General features: G+C 35.5%; 2 protein-coding genes and 1 long non-coding RNA gene across 5 annotated transcripts in view; 1 reads left to right on the top strand and 2 right to left on the bottom strand.

The window, feature by feature from the left end:
* The window catches only part of LOC107070160 (neurotrimin), a 236,039-nt gene that overhangs the window by 149,747 nt on the left and 63,856 nt on the right, over positions 1–22,436 (bottom strand). The window lies entirely within an intron of this gene.
* LOC107071311 (uncharacterized) lies at positions 15,594–16,730 on the top strand. Of its 2 annotated transcripts, none has more exons than XR_001476434.2 (3): positions 15,594–15,748; positions 16,288–16,447; positions 16,589–16,730. It is a non-coding gene; the product is annotated as an uncharacterized LOC107071311 (long non-coding RNA). The 2 variants fall into 2 exon arrangements; XR_016178056.1 differs by having other exon boundaries at positions 15,730–15,752.
* LOC149031043 (uncharacterized) lies at positions 19,462–20,649 on the bottom strand. Its single transcript, XM_089176844.1, has 2 exons — positions 20,497–20,649; positions 19,462–19,991 (listed from the first exon to the last, which is right to left on the bottom strand). Exon 2 carries the CDS (start codon positions 19,933–19,935, stop codon positions 19,762–19,764), a length of 174 nt encoding a protein of 57 aa, XP_089032970.1. The 5' UTR covers positions 19,936–19,991; positions 20,497–20,649; the 3' UTR covers positions 19,462–19,761.

The following is a 22,436-nucleotide window of genomic DNA, read 5'->3' as shown; positions in this document are numbered from 1 at the left end:
ACAAGTCCTACTAATTACGCGGATGCTGTGGCTGGGGATATGAGGCTGGCCATCGCGTCTGCTGATTTCCCCGAAGTGGCTCTCGGCCAGGGGCAGGGTGTGCTGCTAGTGCGAGCATTCCTCGGGGCGCTGGACTCGATCCCAATGGATCAGGTAGTCCCACGCTTCGAGAGGAGCCGTTACGGGCAGAGAGTCCTTTGGTTAACCTGCTCGGACGACAAGGCGAAGGCATGGCTTAAGGCCATTGTCCCGAGTCTTAAACCCTGGGAAGGAGCTCAACTCCAGGTGCTGGAGATAGAATACCTCCCGAGGCTGAAGAAGATGACGGCGGTGTTCCCCGACACGGACGAAGATATGCCGACCATCTTCATGAGACTCCTAAGGCAGAACCTGGGACTCTCAGCCTCCATGTGGAGGGTGTGGGACGGAAGGGCTGTCCAGGGCAAGATCCACGTTGTGTTAGGCGTGGAAGCGACCTCTCTAGGCCAACTGAAAAAGCTGAAGCTCGCCGTCACTTCGGTCTGAGCAGGGCCCGTTTTTACGAAGCGCTGGACGAAGCGAAGGCGGGAGGGCGGGCACCCGCTCCTGTGAAGACCAAGAGTGATCCAGGAGCGGACGCGCAGCAAGGGGATCCGGTGGAGTCGACTGCGGCTACAGGGACCACCGCTACACAGAGAGCCGTCTTCAGACTGATGCCGAAGGAGCGGGAACTTGCCAACGCGTCACAAGCGCCTACTGACGCAAAGGACGCGGTGGCAAGGGCTCAGTCCGATGGAAAAACGGGGGGCGGGGCGAAGGCCAGAGGTAGACCGCTCAAGGCCATCGCCCTGTTCAAGACGACCCGTGAGGAGACCCGGCGTGGTGTCCAACCGACCATTGCTGGGTCCCTAACGGGGCCGTCTACAAGGGACTATAAAAGGGGAGACAGGGGATTGAGGACGATGGCTGGTAGTGTGACCTGTTGTCTTCTTCCCTATTCCATACCCCCTCCAATACCTATCCACCCTTCCTTTCCTCCCCTCCCCTTCCCTCTCCCTAAATCAAAACAGAGGGAGAAGGGCGCACGCGCCATCACCTAGGGGGGTAGCGTGCCTTCAACTCTCACAAATCAATCTGCAAAACTGCATAGCGGCCTCGGCGGTTTTCAGCTAGAACCTAGCAGTGGAGCAGACAGACATATCCCTCATACAGGAACCCTGGATTTATGGTGGACTTGTTAAGGGGATTGTTATGACCAAAAGATTCTTCAATGAAAAGTCCTCTGGTAATTAGTTGCTGGGGATGAGGAAGAAGGGATTAGAATAAAATTAATCAAACACGTGATTGAGCCAAACAAAGAAACAATGCCTTTTTTATTGACTCGTCAGGGAGAAGCCTTGCGGCATAAAAACCCTGGATGTGATTTAATTATAACAATGATGGTTTACCACGTGGTGTTACCACGCGGGAAAATACCGTAGATGTGAAATGTATATAATGGAAAGATCTCACCTCTCGCTCGCTTCGCTTATATTCTTTAACTTAACTCCTTTTGATTTAAACATATATTCACAGGCGTCCGATAATGGAATGAAAGAATGTCCTTTTGTACTGGCCCAGGGGCCAGCAGGGCGTACGCACTAGGAGTGAGAAGTGGGGATGCGAGAGGTGGGGGTAACTAGAGGGGGGCTTCGATAGTTACTGGTAGTTGATCGATGCTCACAATGAGTATCGATCTAGAATCCTAATCTATGGAGGCGGACTCGCGCGAATTTCGAATACCGCTAATTACCGTATGATCCTTTCGTATCGTACAGGGATATATCGCAGCATGGGGACATTGGTATATGACCCATGCGAACCCGGCCCAAGGGCGTGTGTCTTTGTATCCAAACGGCACCACGCCCTGAAGCTAAGCAGATTCTGCAGCAGGGAAATTGCGGTGGACTCGGTTAGGTTAAAGTTGGTAGGTGGGCTGACCGACCTTATCGTCTGTTTAGCGTACTTCCCCTACGACTCGGCCGAAAATCCGCCTACAGAGGAACTGAGGGCCGTGGTGGAACACTGCCGCAGAGAAGGGCTGGACCTTGTGATCGGCTGCGACACTAACTCGCACCACGTCGCAGGGGCAGCTCAAATACAAATAAGAGAGGGACGGCTTTGCTGGAATATCTCTCGTCGTCGAATCTGGAGATCCTCAACAGGGGATCCAGACCAACCTTCGTCACCTCGAGGAGACAAGAGGTGATCGACTTAACACTGGGCACCCCCAGGGTGGCTCGGTGGCTTGAGGAGTGGCGAGTGGACGGTGAGGATTCACTCTCGGATCACCGCCGCATCTTCTTCAAGCTCAGGACTGAGACGGCACAGCCCGTCATCAGGACCTACCGACACCCAAGGGCCACTGACTGGGCTCTCTACAAGAGGGACCCTAAAGGCAGGCTCCTGGGAATGGGCGGAGGATTAAGGACTGAGGGTCTGATCGAGGAACGAGTGAGCTTACTCTCCTCTTCCATCACTCAGGCTTTCGAAGCTGCTTGCCTTCTTAGGACAAGTGGGGACTGAACAAGAGTAGCATGGTGGAGCAAAGAGTTGAGCTCACTGCGCTCGAGTTCTCGCCGCCTCCTAAATAAAGCCTTAAAATCAAATGGCTCTGAAGATTAGGCTAATTATAGGAAAGAGCAGAGGGCCTATAAGAAGCTCATTAAGAAATCTAAACGTGAGGCCTGGGGGAAATTCTGCTCTGAAGTTGAGGCCCTTCCTTTAGTGGCCAAACTTCGCAGAGTCATCGCCAATGGCCCACAGCCAAGCCTCTGTGGACTCTCTCTCCCAAACGGGGAGCAGCTTGAGAAACACGAGGACATTCTCGCTCACCTACTAAGGGTACACTTCCCGGGATCCGGTCAGGTCGAGCATAACCCCTCGACTCAGGGGGAGCTCCGCGCCACGAGACCCGATGACTGGACCACTGCTGCAGCAGTGGTAACGTATGATAGGTCTCGCTGGGCTCTGAACTCGTTCGACGGGTACAAGAGCCCGGGGACTGACGGGCTCTTCCCCGCCCTTCTTCAGAATGGAGGGAATGGACCAGTCAAGCATCTGATCCGTGTCTTTAGAGCGTGTCTCGCCTTGAGATATGTACCTAAGCCATGGCGGGAGGTTAAAATAGTCTTTATCCCAAAAACGGGAAAAGACAGATATGACCAAGCCAAGGCTTTAAGGCCCATCAGTTTGACGTATTTCCTGCTGAAAACGCTGGAGAGACTCGTTGATAATCTTATAAGAGATAGAGCGCTGGCGAGGATGCCGGTGCAGTCATCGCAACATGCTTACTAAGCGGGTAAGTCTGTCGAGACGGCTCTTCATGGCCTCGTTCGCGAGATCGTAGGTGCCCTCGACAGGAAAGAAGCCACTTTATGTGTCTTTTTAGACGTCGAATGGGCGTTAGATAACACCTCCTTCGAAGCTATATGCGGAGCAGCGAGGTATTTCCACATCGACGACACTATCGTCCAGTGGTTGGACTTCATGCTTCGCTCACGTATCATCACTGCTAGTCTCAGCGGGACGGACATCAGGGCGCACGTCGGCAGAGGATGCCCTCAGGGTGGAGTTACCTCCCCACTGATGTGGCTCATGGTTGTCGACGGGCGTCTGAGTAGGCTCGGGGAGCTGGCGGTTAAAACGGTTGAGTTTGCCGATGACATCTGCATAGCGGTCACCGGCAATCACCCGGCCACGATGTCGAGCAGGATGCAAAGAGCGCTCGACATCGTTCAGGATTGGTGCACGTTGATGTCTTTGAGGATGAACCCGAATAAGACTGGGATGGTGCCCTTTACGAGGAAGAGGCATTTCAACATAAGGCCTCCCTCAATATTTGGAACTGGGCTGACGTTCTCCCGGGAATGTCGCTACCTGGGGGTGACGCTCGATAGCAAGCTCAGTTGGAAAAGCCACATCGACAACCAGGCCAGGAAGGCTATTAATACCTTCTGGGCCTGCAAGAAGATGTTTGGAAAGACGCGGGGGTTAAAACAACGGATGGTCAGGTGGATTTACACCGCCATACTGGTCCTTCAATTGACGTACGCCTCACTAGTTTGGTAGCCCAGCGTCGAGCGGGCTCAAAACAAGAAAGCGTTAGACAGGGTCTACAGGCTAACAGGGCTGGGAATTACGAGCGCGATGCGCACTACCCCGACCCTGGCTCTAGGGGCCCTTCTAAACATCTTACCTCCGCACATTGCAGCGGAGGAGAGAGCCAGAAGCGCAGCCTTTAGGCTGCTAGTCAGTGGGAGTTGGAGGCGGGCCTCCTACGGGCACGCATAGATCCTGTCAAGAACGGAAGACTTCGAGGAAGTCAACCGACTTGGGGGTGACTGGTGCCCAAAGGAGTACCATTTCCAGCTCAACTATGAGGTCCTCTTCCCAGACAGACAATCATGGGCAGCGGACCCAAATCATATATTGGCACCCGCAGGACCCGTCTGGTATTCAGATGGGGCTAAAGCGGGTTCCAACGCGGGAGCAGGGGTTTGGTCTGGAGAGCCTAGGACTGAGCTGTCCTACACCCTAACCGGTACCGCCTCTGTTCTTCAGACGAAGCTGTTTGCCATTCAGGCCTGTGCCCACAGTATCCTGGAAAGGGTGTACTATGGAAAACATATCTACATCTGTAGTGACAACCACACTGCGCCTGAGCGCGTGAGCGTCTGAACTTGTACACAGCACCTTGGTCAAGTCTGGGCTGGTGAAGGACTGTGTCGACTTGTTGACGCTGCCTAGCAGTACAAAGTAAAGTAGCTCTGGGTGCCGGGTCACAGTGGCGTTCAGGGCAACGAATGGGCGCATGAGCTTGCCAGACTTAGAGCTTCACGACACGATCCGGCAAACCGGTGCCACATCAGCGTGTCAGGGGAGCTTATGCGGAGGAGGACTAAGAAGTGGGCCACGGACCGCTCAGTGCAAGGCCGTGGCATGAGGCACACGAAGGCTCTGTCTTCAGGGCCCTCGGAGAAGCTAGGTACCGAGTTGATCAACCTGGACAGAGCCCAATTGAGGCTGGTTGTAAGATTGGTCACCGGGCACTGGCACTTTGGAAAGCACCTTACGCGACTGGGCCTTGCACAAGACTCGGTCTGCGACAGGTGCGGCGAAGGGAAGGACACCCCCCTCCATCTCATAACTCAATGCGTTGGGCTCGCGGACGTCAAAAATGATGTCCTCTGGACCACTTCCAACAACTTCGACCTAGCGGGCTCAGGGGCGGCCAGACTGCTGCGCTTTGCAAGGGAGTCGGGGCTGCCCGCGGGACCGCTACGGTCATAGGTTTTTCCCCGCAAGGGGCCCAGGCACAATGGTCCAGAGACTGAGCGCCCGGGTGAACAAACCTCAAGAAAAAAAAAAAGTATCGATTGTTGTTTAAAAGTTCGGAATATATTTTTAGAGTACCTCTTCGAAATTTACTTATAGACTGATCCGTTGTTCTCTAAAACAAAACTTTGATTGGAAAGTTGTTTATATGATTTTTTATATGTTGATCATGTGTGCAATGGTAATAAAAATTCTAATAAATAAAATTCAAGATTATAACGTTCTATTTTGAACATTTTTTCCATGTAAATGAAATTTTTTTATAGCTCATGCTCTGTGATATCCTGTATGGTAATATTTTCGTTTAAAAATTTATCGATTTAAAATTATTTAATATTTGAAGTATGTTAATAGTTGTGTAATTTGTATGTAAATTTACATACTTTAAAACAATCTGAAATATAAGAAGAGTGTATTAGAATACTAAATTGAAGATTAAAATTATTTAAATTATATATTAAGTAATTATTTTATCGTTCCTTCGCAGTAATTATTTCGTGACAAAAATTTCCTGTAATATAAGTAAAGTGTATTAGAAAATATTGAATTTAGCGCGTCAGTAATTAATCGATAATGCAGATCATTTCCGCGAAATTTTTATTTATCGATTTCATTTATGGTGGCACGCCTGAAAGAAATCTCAATTATTTTATGCATATCTATATAGACGTACGATTCTCTTCTGTACAGTTGTATTCTTCTGTGCGATGCGATAAAGTTTTAATAGTGTCTATACTATCTTTTTTTATTCATTATTGTTAGAATATTTACAATTGATTTTTTTAATAAATAAATTATCATATGAAATTTAACTAAGTGGATTTAGGAGAAAAACGAATTACATACGTGTGCCGGTTAAGCTTGTGTGCGTGATGAATCTTTTAATTGGTCATTTCAAGTCCGAAACAATAAATCAGCTAATTAGCCAATAAAACGACAGCGATTTTTCGCGAAAGAGAAGTTACCACCATTTTGAATTTGTTATTTATAGTAGATGCAGCAGATTTGATCTTCCCGTAATTATCAGGTAATTAAAAGATATTTTTTAACGTTTACACCTTCAAATTATATATGAAACTATAACTGAAAGCAAGATTTTTATACATGAATGTTTTCAAAACTGAAAAATAAAAATTTCGAAAAATATCCGTGAAAATATAATCGTCGACACTTCTCGACTTCCCGCCATAACTCACCAAGGCCCATTTATAATATTTTTTCTAATTTTTATCTTTTTTTCATGGTATCGATACTTTTTATCATCTCTAATGATGCTGGAACTAATTATTTTTCATAATTTTGTCTTCAAAAATCGTATATCGTATTAAATTTGATTTCTGTCACATACACATACATATAGGCATATATACATAAGTATAGGTAACTCGTATACGTATACTCATATATTTGATTTTCTTTATATTGTACTAATGTAATTTTATTTCTTACTTATTTTAGTTTTCCGAGCGTTGGGAGAATCCAGTACGAATACATATACTCAATCTAAAAATAGTGCTTACTTTTAAACAGTTGAAAACAAAAGAAAAACAGCCGAGCACCGAGCACTGAGCATCGAAAACCCGAGTACCCCCGAACACCGAGTACCGAGTATCCGAGTACCGAGCACCGAACGTTCGACACTTTCAAGGATAAACGTAACGTTGTATCTCTTTCCCCTTCCGTCCTTCGACACGTAAAGACTGGCAACAGTAACTAGGTATTAAATTATTTAATAATTTTATTTCTAACCTTATACTTTTGATTTTAATAGTTTAAAAAGTTTTTCATTGCATAGAACGGTAAAAAACTGATTTATTTTTTATGTTAATCTTTATTAAGTTTGCTGATACAATTACTGTTTTATTTAGACAACTTTAAAGATTTTTAATGAATATTTTTACTAACATTACATACTTGGTATGTAATTTAGCAAGCAAATAGTTGCATACTTTGTTCAATTTCACAAATATTTAATAACTTTAACTTTTAATTATGTCAACTCTCATAGATTATTAAATTATTTTTTGATATTTACAATTGAATATTTTATCAAAAATATTCAATAGTTTTAATGTGTGCCCTGCCTTCAGAAATGATTTACAGGAAATATTGTAATATAGTCTTTAGTATTTTTCAGCTTTTCAGACTTTTTATTTAATTTTATTTTATACATCGTCATCCTAAGGGTAGGATACCCATCCTGCAATCATCAACGAAGACTAAAAGTAAGTATATTTTACTATCAAACATTTCTATGATAATTTCAATTGATTTTTATTACAACAGTGATATTAATTGTTCTTTTTCTTGTTATGTTTCAGAAAATTATTGCAATCGAGCGCGTAGAAAATGAGGTTCTCGTGTGCTGCATCGTGTTAAAATAAAATATAAAAAAGTCGACAAGTAGACTCAGTGTTGATCGTCGTATGTTAAAGTTTCGTTTTCTCGGTTAAGAAACTCGCAAGTTTCTTTTATTAAGTTTAAACGTGTGTTCATCGTCATGCTAAGGGTAGGAGACCCATCGTGCATTCATCAATGAAGAAAAAACGTAAGTCAATTCTTATATTAAACATTTTCTCAATAATTTTAGTAATTTTTATATAACAACGATTATATAATCTTGTTTTTATTTGTGTTTCAGATCATCCTTGGAATAGTATTCACATTTTATTAATTAAATTTATTTAGAAATTCGTTTAACACTAGATTTGTTAACTATTATTTCGTTCACTATTTTTTAAAAATTTACAAACATTGTTTAAATAAAAAAGTGGGTAGAGGAGAGGAATTAATATTTACGCATTTTTCATTACAGCATTAAAAATTAACATATATTTAAAAAAACATAATATTTCTGTTTTATGTATGTGAATAATGTAGCAAAACAGCTTGAAATGAATTTAGTGTTAATTGAATTAACTGCATATAATGCAGTTTTATAGTCATTTTTTGTGCATTGTCATCGTCATTCTCAGGATAGGAGACTCATCGTGCATTCATCGTTCATTCATCAAAGTGAGTATATTTTTGTATTAAATAATTCCACAAAAATTTTAATAGTTTTCTATATCAGTAATGATATTATTAGTATTGTTTTTTATTTCTGTTTCAGATTGCAATCGTGCGAGAAGCAACATGTGCAGTGTTTATAGTGGTATCATCAAACTGCGTGCAATGCAGTCTTTGAATTAGTTGTAGAATCAGTGATCGGGCGAGTAATAAGTTAAAATCAAACGCGAATTAGAGTCAGTGTTGCTCGTCGTATAATAAAATATCGTTTTTGCGATAAGAAACTAATCTATAGTTTCTTAATCTCGTTTATACCGCGTTATTAGATTCACGCGAGGTGCATCGCCATGGTACAATAGAGCTGCATCCCATTGGAATGCATTGTAAGTATTTATTCTTATTTATATTTAATTCGATTTTATTTTATATGATTTTGGATAATATTCCAGAAAACTTATCGTTTTGTTCTATTTTATTTTACAGATATAACCATGGATTCTCTTCCTTTCAAAGATGTTGGATGAATTCTTCAATGGATCTTTGATAGATCTTCGATGGATTTTTGGTGGATCTTCGATGGATCTTCTTTAATGGCAAATCGAGTATCGTCTTTCATCGTCAGACTAAAATACTTGCAGAGAAGTAGGAGTTTTTTGGAGCCATCGCAGAACTTCTTAAATCGTGAGTTTTTATTTAAAGTCCCTCCAGTGCTCAATCATGCCGAGGATGAAAGGTCCGAATCGGCACGAGTTACTGGTTGTAATTATTTAAATAAATTATTGACGAGCACATGAGTAATTCCTTTTTAGGAGCTACTTATAAAAATTGTATATTTTATTGTATGTTTTATTAATAGTTCAGGATAGGTTTCCTTGTCTCATCGGTTACATTCATTTAATTAATAATGCAATTTATAAATGTACTCTATTTTTTATTATGTGTTTTGTTCGTGATCAGTAGTGATGAAATCGAGCATAAATTTACTCGTTTTCGTCCAGAAAAGCATGTAATAAATGTCTTACATGCATTGCTTCGTACGTAGTTTATCTAATCGAGATTAATTTGGATATATCGATACTTTGATATCTTAAATAAATGAGCAAGAAGACAAACTTATTCGCGACGGATAGACTTTGGCAGTTAAGTGGCGGCTCAAAGCTCAGCTCTTTCATTAGAACAACCAACTTAATGAAAGTCATCCGAGGTTTAAATAATAATAATTTTGAATTAAATATATTAAAAAATATTTAAAGTCATTATTTATGAAGTAACTTGTAGACTCCTTAGTCGCATAGACGAATTTTTATACAAATGTATTTACGTGTTTATGTCTTAATCATATTTTTTAGATTAGGATTTTCAGCTTCTAATATACTAATCTCCTGTTTCTCCCCCCCCCCCATACTTTCTGCGTTCTCATCTATGCGTGTGCCCAGGTGTTATACGTATGGGTGCGAAACAGTTAGCGTGGGTTTAGTTTTAATTTTTTCCCCTATTAGCTGCTGTTATTGTGCCAATGATTGCACGATGTACTTTACAACTGTGTGTGCGTATTAGTTAGTGTGTACTGTACATCGTTTCGCGATATTTTTTATGCATTTATTACATCATTAAATACTCAAAGTACTATTTCTATAGCTCGAACGTTGCTGTTAAGCGTCAAATAAAAAGAATGATAAGAAAATAAGAACAAAGATTAAAAAAAGAGATTAATAATTAAATAATGAAATAAATAATATTCCCCTTTTGTGGGAAGTGTATCTAGTATGTGTGAACAAGCCTGTATTAAATATGTTGCAGAGTTTACTATTATTTTTATTATATATACAGAGTGGGGCAATATCTCTGTCCAGTTAGAATATTGTCGTTGTTTATAACAATATGAAAAATTTTATATACGCAACTTACCCGGCATGATGAGGGGCATTTTTTTGCTTGAACGTTTTTTGCATGGGTGAAAGCATAGAAGAGATCTCAAGATCATCTGCATTTTTTTAAAAGAATATTATTTTTTTTTTTAATGCGATATGATAGCAAATGTTGAGACAAATTCAACGAGCTATTATTCCAAGTCATGCGAGATCAAATTTGGTAGCAAATAAAGTTTCCTACATTACAAAAGTGTTTCGAAGTGGTGACCGTTAACGCCAATGAAAAGTTTTAATCTTCGTATTGCTGCATCGCGTACATGTCTTATCATTTCTAAACTTATGCTATTACATGTTGCAACTATTCTTTCATCCATTATTTCTGGTGTAGTAGGTGCTTCTTGGTAAACCGCATTTTTCAATTACACTATCTTTATATTAGACTACAATTATACAATTATACTTGACTATACTGAAATATACTCTATTATACTAGACTAAACTATATTATACTCGACTTTCCTCAACTATACTCTAATATACTCGACTATACTCTATTATAATCGACGATACTCGACTATACTCGACTATACTCTATTATACTCGACAATACTCGACTATACTCTATTATTCGCAACTATACTCGACTATACTCCATTAAACTCGATTATAATCGACTATACTTTATTAAATTCGACTATATTTAAATGTACTCTATTATACTAGACTATACTCTATTATACTCGACTTTCCTCAACTCTACTCTAATATACTCGACTATACTCTATTATAATCGACGATACTCGACTATACTCGACTATACTCTATTATACTTGACAATACTCAACTATACTTTATTATAGTCACCTATACTCGAATATACTTGGCTATACTCTATTACTTCATATTATTCAATTTATTAACTAACAATAATAAAATAATTAATACGTTTTCGCGCATTGTACTTTTCAAATGTTATAATCCCATTTTAAGAAAAATATTAATATAATATTATTATTTTTATATCAAAAAATTCTTAAACTATTTTAACAAACATACGTCGAGCGTAAAAACGATTTAAATTTTTATCTTTTAGAAGAAAAAAAAATTAATTAACGATTCAGCGTTCAGCTCACTAATGAGCCTTTTTCCTGGGAAGATTAAAAAAAGATCCACTAGAAGGGGCAGCACTAGTGGGGGGTACATATGTTTTGAATTCTCTATTGACAACAACGTTAAACGTACGTCTTATTACTAGAATAGATAAACTACTAGAATAAATAAATATTTTGATCAAAAAAATTAAAATAAAAATTATCATGCCTACAAAACATTGTGTATTCGCTAATTGTACGTCTGATAGTCGGTACAAGCAGGATGGTGTAAAATTCACATATGTACCCCTCACTGATGCTGCCCCTCCTAGCGGATCTTTTTTTAATCTTCCCAAGAAAAAGGCTCATTGCATTTTACCCCCCAAAAAGAAAAAAAAATCAGAATGGCGATTACGAGAAAAATTTTAATTACAAAATTTGTTATCATAATTCATGAATGTAATGATTTCAAACGAGAATGAATTTCTCTATTATTTGCTTGTATAAATTCATTAATAAGTTTCATTAATCGTAATAAATAATGAAGAATTTGTTTGGAAATATTAACATAAATGATTCACCGTATATATCGTATATATATATTTTATATAAATGCAACGTGTGATAGTCTAAAAAGTGATTCATCTTTCTGAATTGGCATACAAGGAATGATGAACAAAAGGAACGATCAAAAGCTTGGAAATACACTGAAAGAGCTCGTTCCCATAATCGTTTTCAACAAAATCTACGATGCGTTACCTGTCGCTAGTTTCTCTCTCTTTTCCTCGTATTTCAGTACTTTTTAACAGAAAAATAAAAATAAAAAGAAAAGATAAAGGAAAAAGATAACGGAGACAATATCTAAAAAAAAGATAAAGAGAAGGTTTCAGCATGCGTGAAACAAAGATAAAGATAGATGAAGGAAGGAAGGAAGGAATAGATGGTGAAAATATAAATTAAAAAAAAAAAAATCGATACTCGAATATATTGCATTTCTGACTAGCCGATTTTCCAACGAACTGGTACAAAAAATCGATCAAGTGGTAATCGTTTACCATTGTTTTCGATTAAACGAGTCACTACGAAGAATTAAATCACATTTTCCCATACGATTGAATCCGATCGATCGAACCTTCATAAAAAAAAATTTAACGAAGCTGATAACTAGAGAAAAATTGTCAACTGTTACTTATTATAATGGGATCAATCCTTTCGTTTATTACAACACCATGAAACATTTGATAACGCATCAGATTTTTTTTTTATCGAAATCTTTGAGATATCCGTTTGTACATTTTTCATCGGAAAACCTTTCGAACTTATCCTTCCTTCCTTTCTAACTCGTTTAGTCAATTCAAACGATGATAAATCTTTCAACCTAAGTTTATTTCCGAGCTTGATACTCTCAATATCTACTATAAACTTCATCGTAAAGTAGAATGAAAGAAAGAAAGAAAAAAAAATAGTTTCATGGTCATTACCACGAAGCAACGTGATTGCAAGATATAATAAAATGATTACAAACAAATAATAAGAAAGGAAAAAGTTTAGACGATAAATTGATTCTCAAGTAAAAATCAACAAATGTTAATAAATTGAGCACATTAAAAAGAGCAGGATGTATTTATAAATAATCGCGTTCCACATACTGATATGTTCTCTCGTACTATAAAGAGGGTACACCTGTATAAATATACGCAAAATTGAGAATCAAAAAACAGGAAATAACTGTATAAATCCATTTGAACTCGTAAAGCAGTCTCCCCTCTTCCCATGTTCCTATTTCTCATTGAAAATCATCGTCTATCATGATCTCTGAATGTTAACTAAACATTTCTGAAAAGCACGTATAGTATATGTATATATATGACTGCGTTTGATGTGCCCCTTCTGTTGTGAGGCTTTTATATAGAATTACGTTCATAACCACCTACTTGCGGCTACGGTCTAATGAATTGCGATTAGATTCAACAACAGTATTCCCGCATGAGAGAAATAATGTGAAATAAGAGGCTATTATCTAACCGAGATGATATATATATATATATATATGTATGTGTATATGTGTGCCGTGCTTATATTCTGCACTATAAATAAGTAAATAAAAATAATACAAAGAGAAATTTAATTTTATAATATTAACATTTATGCTATGTTCTATTTTTTACGATTATAATAACGTTCGATTGAAGTGAAAAAAAAGAAAAAAAGAAAATAGAAAATAATGGAAACGCAGAGTAGAAAATAACGAACGTATCGGGCAGGATCACCATGCATGCTGTACACGCAGTATTAATGCACCATGATGTGATAAGCACCGGAAACTGAGAGCAAAGGAAGAAAAGCGGACCCGGAAACTGGTACGCGTGCAAGTGGACCAACATGAATAATGCATAACGGCACGAGAGACAGCTCGACTGCGTACAAAATCGGAAAAGCTATATGGTCGACAAAAGCGAATGGACTCTTCCTTCTCTGTCTTTTTCCTCTCTTCTTGTTTCCATTTCTTTTTATGTATATATATATATATATATATATATATATATATATATATATATATATATATATATATATATATATATATATATATATATAGATGTAATTTTACATTTATACAGGATGTCTCATATAAAGTTTTACGCTTAATTATTCGTTTATCATCATTTCAAATTTACCAATCTCGAAATAGAATGAAATTTTCTTTGTAATATATAAAAAAAAAAAATAGTAAATAATTTTGAAAAATAATTTGATGTATGATTTCGTATGGGACATCCTGTATATCTATATGTATATTTATCTCTCGTTCCCTTTCTCTGCCATTTCCTCCTCTAACCAAAAAGTTCGTTTCTTTTTTCTCGGCGTTGATGTCTGTCAGACCTCTAATTGCATCTCGAGAATTCAAGGGAGTAAAAATGGTATAATGATACTTGACGTTTTGGTCCTCGTTTTCGAGAGCATTCACTTCATCATCATCTCCCTTTGGCACGCACTCGCTATAGCAAAGCTCCTTGGAAAAGCTTAGCTTTTGCGGAAAGTCAAATTCGAAGATCCTATATATATATATATATATATATATATATATATATATATATATATATATATATATATATATATATTATATACATGTACATGTAAATGTATATATGGCTATCTTGCGATGGTATTTGCCATAATTTATCCAGATCTCACGAGTTTCGTTCATTCACGTACGAACAAAACTTCTAAGTCTAATTATCTTCTTCTGCCTGTAAAATAACACGTGTCTTTTGTTATACGACACCCATGTAACCCACCCATTTTCCACAGAGTTTTGCTCGCATGATCCGAGTTGTATCGACTTTTAACTAGTTTGATTGTTAAAACACGTTCAACTATTTACCATAAAATCCACATCTTTAAATCGTTATATAGTTTTCTTCTTTTTAGGATGTTTTTAACTTTCAAGAATTTAAATGTTAAATTTTATGCAAAACTTTTCTCATACACAACAAAAAGAAACCCCTTATCAAGAAGTAAGGCAATTTAAATATCATGAAATTTTTCAATTACAATCATTTCGTTAGAAGAAAACGTATATTCTCTTTGTTAATTAACTTTCTTTTTTCTTGATTTTAATAAACGTGACGTTTACACGACGATTTAATTAGAATTATTTAGGGATTCCCACAAATGACCTAATCATACGGATTCGTCTAATATAATTAATTAATGAGTATTATTATAATTATAAAATAATATAATTTTTTTTATAATATAATTATATAAACAATAGGTATAATTAATTTCATGAAATAATAAATGATCTATAAATATATAATCGTTATTAATTTCATTATTTATATTATATTATACGAATTGTGTAATTTCTAAGAATTTTCAATTAAAAAAAAAAAACTGAATGGCTCTTCACCGACTTATGTTTTTCCGCTAAAAATTATAACCTCCCACCCCTTTCTACAACTCATGCAAAATAGCATATACCAAGTCATCGAGAAAATTTGCAATAGTTGAAAAGATAGGAACGTTATTCCTGACGTAAGCATGTATATACTATTTTAATGGTAATTCCCGACGCCTATAGCTGCCAGTTTAGTACAAACTACTACTATTACTATTACACGTATGTACATATTTAGACGTGACGCAATTGCAATACTTCTTACGAGGAAATAGTCTTGGGGTCATAGTATATTGCAGATAAGAAGAAGGCGGCCTGTTATTCCCCGATTTCGTTTTGCTTCTCCTCTTCTTCAATATTTGATCTTCTCTATCTTTTATCTCTTTTTCTCTCATGCTCAATTATATAGGCATGGGAATATTGTACATGTATTCACTTATTAATGAATTCGCTTGAATGTATATATATAAACGTATTCATCTGTTTTACAGTACAATTTCGCGAGTCAGTGGAAGATAGAAGTAAGTATGTTCTTTTCATTTATATTTCTTGATTTTTTTCTTCGACAGATATTTTGTATGAAAAATTAGACCTTAATTATATCTCTCGAGACATTATTGTTAACATTGTATCTATTAGGTTGTGCGGAAGGTAATTTCGTTTTTTCTTGACACAATTTTGGAATTAGTTAATGCAAATTGGCAAATAACAACACGTGAAATCGTTGAGAGTTTAAATTTATTAAATTAAACTATTTAAATCCACTCAACAATCCTAAGTTTAACCTCGAAACAAAAATTGTGTTTATTTTCACAAAAAATAAAACGAAATTACTTTCCGAACAACACAATATAAATTCTCATAATAAAAATGTTATTTATAAAATATGTCTCATTGAAAAAAAAAAATAATAATAGATGCAATTTAAATGATAACAATAAACTACAATAGATAATTAAAACTAGTTATGTAAATGTTATTATACTACTGTATATCAAAAGTTGAAACTAATTTTATTTTTAACTTCTGCCAAGTTATGATGTTCATCTTCCTTTTATAGATCACTAGCCAAGATGAAACTAACAAACTTTCTCGTGATCTTGATGGTTGTAATACTGGCAGTTTGTGCACATGCTGCTCCAAAGAGTCGTGGGCTCCCTCAGTTCCCTGGCTATGGAACATTCAATCCCAAAGGCAAACTGCCTGTGCCATTTCCAAAAGTAAGTCGATCAATAAATTCAACTTTAATCGTAGAAACGAACGAAAAAAATGCTGATCTCTTTTTTTTATTTTTTTTTTTTTTAGCAAAAATGTTATTCGAGTTATTTAATATTTTTGTGTTGCATCTTTTGTTGTTACAGCACTTCATTACAGACTGATTTGCAACAAATATTTATAAACCAACAAGATACGGTTAAATAACATTGACTTTTATATTAAACATTCGTATGTATAACATCATGGTAAATAGAATAGAATGAATAAATTATAAATATTTCAAAATGCTTGTCGTATTTATTTTAAATCACATAATAAAGTATCTCCGTGAAATATTTTTCACTGTCACATCCACGACGTTTCAATTTTCTAGTATTATAGTGATATATATATTTTTTTTTAAATTCATGCAATACAATCAAAATTCTAAAAGTTACTTAAATCATTTATAAGACGATGACAATACAAAGAAGAATTGTCTGTGTAGAATTTCATTCAAATGACATTTATCTTTTCCATCAATCTATTTCAATCACTGAATCTTAAATCAAACGCAAGACTACGATGGCAAATAAAAAAATATAAAAATGTAATAAAAAAAAAGAAAACATCGTAGGTGACATCTATAAGATGTAATCCATGTTAATGGAAAACGACTTTTTCTCTTAAAGTCTTTTACCGATAATGCAACTTTTACCGCACTTATATTGTTCAAAGATAACGAATAATGGCTGGTAAATAAAATCAATAAGAAAGAAGAAGCAAAAAGAGAAAAAAAGTAAATAACAGAGAAAGTAATGTCTAGATACCTGATATTTTTCTTTTGTTCACTTTTTCACTTTTACGTAATACCTTTAATTATCTTGCAAAAAGGGAATGATAAATCGAAATTCCATTTTCGCATTATATTTTTTAACTTAAGCTTTATACATTACGCATTTATATGTATGCATATATATGTACCAGCCAATATGTGGTTTCACCCAACATTTCGTGCAGCCTTTGCAAAATAATGTTCCCCCAAAACTGCAAAACCTTTCGCATTTTAACATTTTTACTCATGATATTTATCACGACGCGTTCAATATATTATTCAAATCGTCAATGGTCATGAAATATTTATAAATAACAAATATTGATATTTCGATGTTAGGATTTTTAAGAAACGAATGTAAAAAGTAATACTTCAATAGTGATAATTAAAACAATAATTTCTAATACTATATATATATATATATATGATGTTTTTATATAAAAATATGCTTTTAAGAAAAAAAAAACCATATAATTTTAAAAGATTTGTACATGTGTAAGTAAAGATATCGAATTGACTGGGTGACCAGTGTGGAAAGAAAATTTTTGCTGGTACGTGAAATACACAGTAAAGACGATTCTGAGTCGTTTACTCGACGATACGGAAAAGTTGAATAGCATCTGGCGAGAAAGCAAAGATATTTTTCTGAAACTGGTTCTCCGTTTTCATTGATTGCCCAAACTCACTTATGGATTTAACATTTTTTGGCACAACTCGGGAAATAACGGAATTCACAAATTCTTCTTAGCGAACAGTGCTACAATTCGATTTAAGAAAACTCACTCGTGGAACATAGGAAATATGAAATAGAACTAATCGACTGGAATTATTGTTTCATTCTCGAACACGACGCATTTTGAAAAATGATACTAGTTTTGTTCAAGATTCTAACGTTCAAAACACACTTTGCGATTTCTGATATTCTTTCTCGATAGTTAGTTCGAAAATACTTTAGTACAATAGAAAAAACAAAAGTATTAAATTAAATTAAAAGTGTCGGAGTATTTAAATATATAAAAAAAAATATTAACAATTAAATAAACGATGCTTCATTGTATTTTTTAATTCAACTGAACAAATTTTGTATTTCATTCAATTTATACTGTCCAATCTTGATTATCCATATTTTATGTACTTCAATGTTTATCTAATTTCGAGCTATAGAGAAGTATGTATGTGTGTAGGCGTGTTTGTGTTAGTGAAAAAAAACTCATGAACATTTAAAGACTTGGGAGCGATGGACCGTGTGAAACTCGTGATTGCTCATCCCAGCCGTTCTCGTGAAGATATTTTATAGCACGCTTGGGTAGTAATGAAGCTGTTTACATGCGTTTAAGAAAGCATCTCATCGAGAGCCAGATAATTAGAATACCCTTGTGCTTACGTACGCGATAGGCATTATTAGACGTACCTAAATGCAACTCTCTCTGCTTGCATGCCTGTTCGAACAATGGATCGTATTCTTTACTTTCATTATTATCTCTTAAAATGCACATATGCCCAAGTTAATTAAACTCTATTAACATATAAACAAAGTTTTATTTAAAACATAATTTTAACGATGTACTGTAAAACAAAAAATTCATTAATTTTTATCCCATTGTGATGTATATAAAAAAAGTATCTCCAAAATAATTTCATTCGAGCGTGAATAATTTTAATATCATTAATTTTACGCTTCAATGGGATAATTAAAAAATTTGGATAATGTGTTATCGATATAGGAAAAAAATATGACAAAAATTATCACGCATCGTCGAACTCATTAGCGTATATTTATATGTTTTTTTTTTACAAATTAAATCATTATTTAGATATGTTCTTTTTCTTTTTTATTTTAAATGCATGATGCAAAACAAAAATAAAAAAGAAAAAGAAATGTTTTTTCGATTAACACGATATGTAATCTCTAGTTCATAAATCTGATAAATCTGTGAATTCATGTAAAATGTAGAGAAATAGTAGACGATCGGATCGCATAAGCTCACGCAGCGATACAAGCTCAAAATGTATAGAATTGGATACATCTGTTTGGAACACGTCGTGGAAATGGTCGGTGATTGCATTGAACTGTTAAACGATATGTTTCTCTGATAAACGTTTTTTAGTCCAGTTAATGTGTCGTTAACCGAAAGACTACAAATCGAGCATTGCTGGAAGGTAACTGACGTGCGATTAATTAAAGTAAATATTCCGTGCGAGTTTTCCAAATTGAGATTTTATTTTATATCAAACTAATATTTAAAGCTCGATCACGAACACAACGATCGATCGTAATTCAAATTGTTATTTTATTATGCACAAACAACGAACAACATTATTTATGGGTAAAGATGCATTCTAATCGGTTCTTTGATTATTAATCAATAATTCATCAAAATTATTACTATAAAATTATAATAATTTAATATTTTAATAATAACATAATAAAAATTATAATATTAATATTAATAAAACAATATGTCGTTCTGAGACATTTCATGAAACATTTCATGAAATTTTTCAAAATCTGGGTCTACCCCATGGACCCTGAGGTAAACGTGGATTAAACGGTCCAGTTCCTGGGAACGTAGGAAAAGAAGGTTGTCCTGGTCTCGGATTCGGTACTGGTGGTCTGTACGACATTACAGACATTATTGTCATTAAAATAGCTATTATCAAAAGTACCAACTTCATCTTGATTATCAATTTGTGTTCTATCGATGTATAGAACTGTGTTCCCAATGATCAAACTGCAAAAATATAATATAACATAGTATCGTTATCCACGTTATTAAAATATCCTAACGAAAACGTCGTTAATCTTTAATTCTTTATTACCCTGTGACAATTAATGTGTATATAAACGAATTTTAATTAGGTAACATAACATCATTATAACGAACTAATCGTATTAATTAAACGTTCACAATACTGTTAGTAGCTCACTCAGTATATTATACTCCTTTTACGCATATTAACGTTATCGAAGCACGATAATTTAAATTGTATATGACTAAATTTCATTTAACACGCAAATTATTGCTCGCATACCGTGCTAATTCCCTCCCTTTTCAACCCCATAATACACAAAAACCTTTGTACACTCGATACTACTATTATACCCTATTATTAAACGATGAAAGATCTAAAGAGATTGTTTTCTTTTACGCTTTTATAAATATAATAAAATAACAAAAAAGAAAAAGGGGAAAAAAATGTTACTTCGTGATAAAGATAATAATTAATTGCCCTTACCTTGGCACTCCGTTGAGAGTCAGAGAATTATGTTTCCGGATACGACAAGTTCTCGCTTATATACAACACTAGTTTGCCAGTGTGCGGCAAAGATCCGAAGAATGCAAGGCAGAAAAAGAAAGAGAGAGAGGGAAATATATATATATACAAAACAAAGATAGAAGAAGAAAAAGGGAGAATTAAAAAAAGTGCAGTAAAGAAAGAAAGAAAGAAAAGAGAAAGAGATAAATAAAAAAGAGAAAAGAGAGATATATGGTATATATGTGTATATATGTTATATTACATAGAAGCATTGTATGCGTAAGATCGAATCAACGAGGAGACACGGGAAGAACCGCATCTTATCAACATAGCTGCGCTGGCTGTTGACACTTGACGCATAAATTACAGAGATTTGTATATGTGTTACGGGAAAGCTTGCACGGTTGGTGATACACACAAACGCGTTTAAAAAAATAAGTCTACAAACACTCGTGTATTACTTCATTCATGTTAATGTAAATGTGTGTGTGTGTGTGTGTATGTGTTTATGAATTCATATACGGGGAAGAACATCGCGAATACTCGATGATTGCATGAAACTTTACAACGATGGATTTCCCCTCCGATAAAATGTCTTTTTTTATTATCACAATAAAAGATTACTTTAATCGAGGGGAAAAAACAGTAAAGAAGACAAAGGAAAAAGAGACAGTCATATTACACAGGTAGGTACTGCATCATCGAGTAAAATCAAAGTACTACAAAATTAATTGCAAAATTTTTACGACTCGTGTTATGTTCTTGTGTTTTTTTAAAATTACCCTATCAAATATTTTAATACATTGTTTATTAATGATAACTATGAACACATAAATAAAATTGATCAATTTAAAAATATTGTATCGAATATTAAGGATAAGTTAAATCTAAATTAAATATTTCAGGAAAATGATAAACGGAATAATCGATTACTTTCTATCGATTTGGTAGATAAAAAAAAATAAAACGAATGGAGTAACACACATTCATAAATTTTTCTTATACGTTTAAAGTTAAAAAGAAAGCATGATGAAATATTATTACTCATACTAATGAAATCAACGTTAACACCTCTTTACCAAATGCAGTACGGTTACAAACATGCATATAATTATAATAGGTTGGTATTTTTTTTTGTTTTCATTTTTGTTCAACTACCGTGAGGAAGTATTAATACAGAACGAATGTCACAAAATTCAATGAAACTTTAACCAGGCGAAATATAAGAATTCAACGAGGTAATAATAAAATGACCGACAACGGGTTTTAAACGCATCGTTCTTCCGCTCTTCTACGGTGGTAGAATAATTGACGCAAAAATTACTACCATATACCCTCGGTAGCTTGCAATAGTAGGAAACCATCGTTTGCATATTTCTGCCCATTTTCAACAAAGGCTGCTCTTTCAAAAGTTGAAATTATTATGTACGGTTAATAAAATACTTCAAATTGTCTGTAATAAACATAATTAAACATTTTATATATATATACATATATATTACACGAGAAATGTGCACACACACATATACGCACACATTTTCAGTTTCTAGTCAAACCTTAAAACGTATTTCCGGTAATTGTATTTGCTTTTTACAGACAATTAACAGAACCACAAATAGTTTCTTTCTTTCCCTTTATCTCTCTCTCTCTCTCTTTCTCTCTCTCTTTCTCTCTCTCTCTCTCTTTCTCTCTCTCTTTCTTTCTATATTTCTATTTCTTTTATTCTATTTCCTATTTTTTTTTTCGCAAAGAGAAAGAAGAAGAGAGCCCTTGGCGTTAAATACGATCGAACTCAAACCCAACATCAAAATAAAACCACGACGAATTTTACCTCCATCACGTTAACGTTCCTACCTCCATCTTCCATCCTCGAGACCATTTATTTTGATCGTAACCAATGTCGTAGCACAGTTCTCAAA

This window comes from Polistes dominula, unplaced genomic scaffold, assembly GCF_049000335.1.
Source record: "Polistes dominula isolate Pdom_NZ unplaced genomic scaffold, Pdom_raw_medaka contig_12, whole genome shotgun sequence".
Taxonomy (NCBI): Eukaryota; Metazoa; Arthropoda; class Insecta; order Hymenoptera; family Vespidae; genus Polistes; species Polistes dominula.
This window is presented reverse-complemented; position numbering and strand designations above follow the sequence as displayed.

Excerpts from the sequence above, each read along its gene's own strand:
- LOC149031043 (XM_089176844.1), bottom strand. The coding sequence starts at position 19,935 with ATGAAGTTGGTACTTTTGATAATAGCTATTTTAATGACAATAATGTCT.